The sequence below is a fragment of the Argentina silus genome (genome assembly GCF_951799395.1).
Source record: "Argentina silus genome assembly, chromosome: 8".
In the NCBI taxonomy this organism is placed as follows: domain Eukaryota; kingdom Metazoa; phylum Chordata; class Actinopteri; order Argentiniformes; family Argentinidae; genus Argentina; species Argentina silus.
Genome location: NC_139662.1, coordinates 16778139 through 16784042, shown reverse-complemented (window position 1 = coordinate 16784042; position 5904 = coordinate 16778139). Strand labels below are relative to the sequence as shown.

Sequence of the window (5904 nt, the reverse complement as noted above, 5' to 3'; positions counted from 1 at the left end):
ACAGTTGGTGTCAACCTTCATGAAGATAATGTCCACATCCTCGTCATCAACATCCTCCATGATCTTCTTCATGGCATCTCGAAACTGATCCATGTCCAAGCCTAAGAGAGTGATACACTGACGAGATAAGAGTATGATAGTAGCTAAATGGCACCCAAATTATTTTTCTACTAGGTCACAGAAGGTGATCGCACCAAGAGAACAGCTCTCCCTGTGCCCAACGGGGACACAGCACTGTAAAACACAGACAACCAGAGTATCATAGTAAAACGTTTATGAATAAACATCTTGCTTCATTCACAGGTTTTTCCATCACTCTCCTTTTATAGAGGGGCGCTACGTCATTCGTGGGGGACAACAAGTTTACTGTACACTTGTTTAGAACTGGTCTTGGTCACTCACTTACCCCCTCCCCCTTCACTTACCCCCTCCCCCTTCATTTACACCCTCTCCCTTCACTCACCCCCCCCCCTCCCCCCTTCACTTACGCCCTCCCCCTTCGGTGTCTGCCTCTCTGAACATGCGCTCGATGCGGCGGAGGTGCTGCTCGTTGATCTGGTCCTCCACTCGCCCCTGTGCTGGTATGACCATCCCGCCAGCCATCCCAAGCTAAGGGGGGTACAGAGCCCGAGTTATCATACATTATGCTAAGATTAACTTTACAACCAACATTCATTATTTCTAATTGACCAAGGCCTTACAAGGACCAAAAGGACACAAGAAACTGCTGTGATTTTGAAGGGAACATTATGTGGGTTAAACCCCCATCCATAAATACCCTGTGCTCATCAGCCTAGATCATTAATTGAGGTTGAGCTGCTGCTTTGCACAGAATTACAGCATTCAACCATGCTAGTAGACTTACTGTGGAGGACTCATCTTACTGGTTTTACCTGAGCTGTGTTGTGTTTCTGCTTGTCCCCCTCTGAGATGGAGCTATACAAAGTTCGGGGAAAATATATTAAGACAACTGTAGCTATGAGAAATATAACAAATGCTCAGGCATTAAGAATCATTGCCATCATAAAGCCATCCAATTTCAGTGTTAATCAGTCATTATCCTTTAACATACGGTGATGTCAAAGTGCTAAATCATCATGCTTTGGGACACATCCCACAGTATAGACTACAGGTTACTGGTAACTCTCATGTCTTTCAAGTCCAACTCATAGGGTGACCATCTACATGCCTGAAGACTGTGTCTAAACTGGCTTCACGTATGTATGAACACCCCACCTGGTGGTGCTGGCCATCCTCACAGTGCCCATGTGACAGTCCACAAGCTCACACTGATCATGGCCTGACTGAGGAACTTGTCAGTGAATTATTTTAACACAGGCAACATCAAGGTACAGTGGAATAGAATGCTCCTTTAGTGACTGCATAATATGGAACAAGTTATTCATTACATCACAAGGAACCCAATGGAATGTCTAGAGAATTTGATTGACATTTCATAATCAGGCTCTGTTAATCATTGAATTGGAATTTTCTATGCAGATAATCGTGAAATCACATTTCTGAGGACATTGCTTAATATATTTTGTCAAAGACCAGAGGTGTTGCAGTGAATACATTTGTAATAATCTCTTGTTTTTGTTGAAACAACTCACAGGCTACAACAGCAATCAGTTCATATGTATGTCAGCAGTACTTCCTTTATTACGCTGAGCTATTTATTCACTGCGTGGGCAGTCAATTCATCCGGTCTGCTTGATTTGAGGAAGCAACAAAGCGGAACTCTCAACTGAGATGTTCCTCTCCACAGTGAAAATCTTCAAAGTAACATGATCAAGATAGTCTTCTAAACAAACAAGAAAACTCATATAAGGTGGAATCCTAACTTTAGAACACCTCAGCAGATAATGTGAGACAGGAGTAAAGAGGTTAAAAAAAGAAAAAAAAAGAAAAAGGAGAAAAAGTTTTTAATCATATTTGTATATCTTTAATAATTAATCACATATGCAATATCATCAGCAAAACAATCTAGCAAAAATGTTTTGTTTTTAAGTCAATAAGAACTAGATTTTTTTTTAGGAATAGAAAAACAGGAACATTTCAAAAGTCATAGGCCAGTGTCTCAAGGCACAGTCAGAATAGAGTGGAGGAACATGTAGAATTTCATCCAGTGCTCAGTTATGGGGACTGGATCAGTCTTTTTCTGTTGTCCAGAGAACATTTGGACCGAGGCGGCCGGCCATGTGGGATCCAGCTGCAACTTAACACGAGGTGGCAGTGTGTGAGAGTAAGTTCATGTGAGCACATGTATACGCAAACGTGTGTATTTAACTTGTGTATGAGTGTAAAGGTGTGTGTGTGTGTGTGTGTATGTATGGAAGACTTTATTTCAGTAAAGGTACAGACTAGAGATGTGTCATCAGAACTCTTCTGGTTCTCCTTCTCCTTCTCCCTCTTCCCCTTCAGCATCAGCATCAGGAATTACAAACCCATCCTGTGACAGGAAAAAAACGTGGCATCAATAATAATTTGCTACAGATACTCTGGGTAATTAAAAAGTAAAATCATATGAAAAGGAGACAATTCAGGTCAGGTTGCACTCACATCTGTGGCATATAAAATATCAAAAATCTTTTGCATAGTTGGGTCTCCACTTTCTCCCTCCTGCTCCTGGCAGATGAGCTCAATGTTTCTCAGCTTTCCAAAATAAAAGTCTCTCTCTTTCTCCATATCCGCAATTGTGGCCTTCAGAGTTGTTAGCTGGGGGAAGAATGAGTTTTATAATAAATTACATGAACGACAGGAGGTTGTGACTATAACAGACTATACAATTACATCACAAAGGCACTGAGGACAGCCTCATTGGTTGAGGTCTAGTTATCTCCTGTTCTCTAAGTTAAGTGCACTTGTTCACTCCCCCTCCCCCTCAGATTTAAAGGAAACACACTGGTGTAACAAACCTCCCTCTACTCATACATACTTACACTACTCAATTGCTTTTAAATCCGTGACTGATGAGAGTGAAAGTGTGCACGTTTGGGAGAAGGAAAGATCACTGAAATGCAACCAGTTCCAGCACAAGACTGATGTTAGCGCTGACCCTCCCCTGGGTAAAGGTCTTACCTCTTGGCATAGCTCTGCTCTTTCCTCATCCCCTCTCCGCACTGCACTCCCTGCCATCTTGGGAGTGCCTTTGCTCACCGTCTGGGCCGGCTTCAGAGGAGCTGGATCAATCACAAATCACACAGCAAGTAAGACAAGGGAACAATAATGTGACTGTGAAAGCCCTCAGCCACCATGAGACACTGCTCTAACTAACAGGCAACCCTAATGGGTCTATGAACCCTAATGGGTCTATGACTGGTCAGTGAAACAATTGGTCTGTTGTGCTGACGCACAACTGTACATAAACATCCAGTGACTCCAGTGTCAAGCCCTTCAAAAAACAACAACAACAACAACAAAAAACATCCCTCAGTGTGTGACCAGCCCAGCATACGTGACCATTCCATCCCTGTTTGACCGTTAAACCACCTTACCGACTCTAGCAGCTGGTTTGATAGTAGGGGGTGCGATCTTCTCCACTGGGATAGAAATGCATACACACTTTTTAAGACTTATTAGTGTGCTTCCGAAGCAACATGTTATTCTGTATACTTATTTTTTATTACAGTTATTATTCCCACTGCTTCTTCTCCGACACCTTTTAGGAGTGGAACACCAAACCACCATCAAAACATGACAGTAGTCCAGATGAATCTGCTTGAAAATAACATTTTGCTGTTTTAAAGTCCCACGACTGACTACTTGTTATCCCTTTTAAGTTGTCTTGTTTTTTTACCAATATTCCTGTTAAGCGCATTGTGTTGCACAAGTGTATGAAATGTGCTCTGTGAATAAAGTTTGATTTGTTCTTCCTCACCTGAGCCGACTTTCCTAGGTTTGTTAGCAGCGACTGGGTTGGCCGTAGGGGCCGTCTCCTGGCCCTGGCGAGCTGCCGTCGGGTCATATTCCTTTCCATCATAGTTGGCATCGAAGAATTTCTTGAACCACTGCACAAACTCAAAGTTGTCCTGGAACTTGCCTTTTATCAACTTGTCAACACAGATGACCTAGAAGTCGGTCAAAAAGTGAGTTAATGATGATGCCCCACATTTCCTCAGTTTATATAACATCACATAGGGTGTGTTCACTCTCTCCGCCCAGAGTGAGAGAAAATGCATTTTAGTAATTTCACCTCCTAGTGTTATAAAAGGCTAATGCAATTACAATTACAATAGTAGCTTAGCGCGATGGTATTTTCCTGATTTTTACCACTTTTTTGCTCTGACCACCATTGATAGTCACCCTAATGTTTCCCTTCAAGGGTAAACACGCTTTCTTAGAGGATTATATACACAATGGACATATTCTTTTTACACGTTGGTCTGACATCACGTGTAGAGAAGTCACATTCAGCACCACTCACTTTGTCAACACCAATTTTCTTAAAGCTGGTCTGTAGAATTTTGAAGTTGTGGATGTACTCATGTTCTAGTTTGGCCTGGAATTTCACTTTCTTCAGAGGTATGCATCCAGGAAACAGCATGTCCATGAACTGGCAGTAAGTGGCACCTGTGTGTAAATCATAAGTGTTAACAACTCCCTGCCACTACAATGTAAGCGTCTTTGGGACATAAGCAGATGGTAATTGGCCACACTTAGCTATTCAATAGAACCAGCAAATGTAGTTAGATTAGCAAAAGTTAGATCAGCAAAAACGCCTCTTGGCACTGACTGACAGTTCATCATGATTCGTGATTAGCTACTGACCTGAGCACAACTGCTCAATCTTGGCGTGGTTCATTTGCAAAGACTCGTTGACCCATATAAGCATGTCTTGGCGACTAAGGTTATCGCTGGTCACGGATGTGGAGTAAACGTTCACAGCCATCTTCTACAAGTTTAGGGAAGACAATTTGCATTCAGCATAAGGAAATGGACACATATCGATACAAAGGCTAGTTTAAACTTCAACTAAACGAACTATATGTATTTAACAAAATGCTCTAACCGAAATAACTTAGTAGAACTTAAGTTAGCAAGCTTGACACATTAAAGCTTCATAAAGCTCCTTAGCTAAAGTATAAGGTTAGCTGGCTAGCTAGCAATGCTGTGTAACACCCATCCTACTGTCCTGTGCAGCTTGTAGCTGGCTAGCTAGCTAGTTGGCTACGGCAAGCTTGCTAGCTGTCAACTTTCGAAACTTTCAAATGTTTTTCAGACTTACATTCACTCAAAATCACTTCCACCGGATTATTTTTGATTTGTGGGTACGTTGAGTCAATTACCAAGTTTTCTGTTTAGGTCGAAAATTAAAAGCCAGCCAAGCTACATCTAGAGAAAGGTCCTCCAAACTTTCTCACTGTTAACCGGTAGTTGATTCCATTCAGCGAAATAGCGGTGTGGACCTCCACGGCTGACAGACTGCGCTGTGATGATGTAATGTGACGTGCGGCTGGTGTGTGCTGCCATCTACCGCTGAATGCTTTTTTTGTTTTCTTCTTCGATGGGGTTTTAGGGCGGTTGGTAAACCGAATGGTTGGTAACCTGAATGGTGCATTACCGCCACCTACTGTGCCATGTTCGGAAACCCTCATGCTGCCAATACTGTATTGGCAATAGCAGACATTCATGCCATACGGCGATAGGAAAGTTAAAAGTGTACATGTTGTCCACAACAAATGATGTAGCGCCCTTCCTTGTATGGATTGGCGACAGAAAATGTAACGGAACGTGTAGTGTTTATTTGTTTCATTATCAGTCTTGCTTCTTACAGCTTTGCGTTTATTTGAAGGCAGTCCACGGAACTTGAACTATGTCAGTGATGCAAACGCGATAACGTAGGCCTACGGGGAAACAAACAAAGATTAAACACAATTGACACAAATTATCAAATTAGGGGAC

The 5904-nt window shown here is 42.2% G+C and overlaps 2 protein-coding genes across 3 annotated transcripts in view; both read right to left on the bottom strand.

Moving 5' to 3' along the window:
• Window positions 1-537, bottom strand: part of LOC310808033 (WD repeat-containing protein on Y chromosome-like) — a 12669-nt gene extending 12132 nt beyond the window's left edge. Inside the window, exons 1-2 of the mRNA XM_083674730.1 lie at window positions 489-537; window positions 1-101 (exon numbers count right to left, since the gene is read on the bottom strand). The exon at window positions 1-101 is cut by the window's left edge and continues 18 nt beyond it. Of these exons, the coding sequence (XP_083530856.1) occupies window positions 1-101; window positions 489-522 (135 nt within the window). The 5' untranslated portion in view covers window positions 523-537. The remainder of the gene's footprint in view (window positions 102-488) is intronic.
• Window positions 538-1907: 1370 nt separating this feature from the next.
• Window positions 1908-5432, bottom strand: LOC310808455 (microtubule-associated protein RP/EB family member 1-like). Of its 2 annotated transcripts, XM_083675360.1 has the most exons (8): window positions 5228-5432; window positions 4771-4894; window positions 4427-4572; window positions 3881-4070; window positions 3082-3182; window positions 2563-2718; window positions 2365-2452; window positions 1908-2218 (listed from the first exon to the last, which is right to left on the bottom strand). In XM_083675360.1, exons 2-7 carry the CDS (start codon window positions 4889-4891, stop codon window positions 2378-2380), a joined length of 789 nt encoding a protein of 262 aa, XP_083531486.1. In that variant the 5' UTR covers window positions 4892-4894; window positions 5228-5432; the 3' UTR covers window positions 1908-2218; window positions 2365-2377. The 2 variants fall into 2 exon arrangements, with proteins under 2 accessions (XP_083531486.1, XP_083531485.1); XM_083675359.1 differs by having other exon boundaries at window positions 1909-2452; window positions 5228-5430.
• Between the last annotated feature and the right edge of the window lie 472 nt (window positions 5433-5904).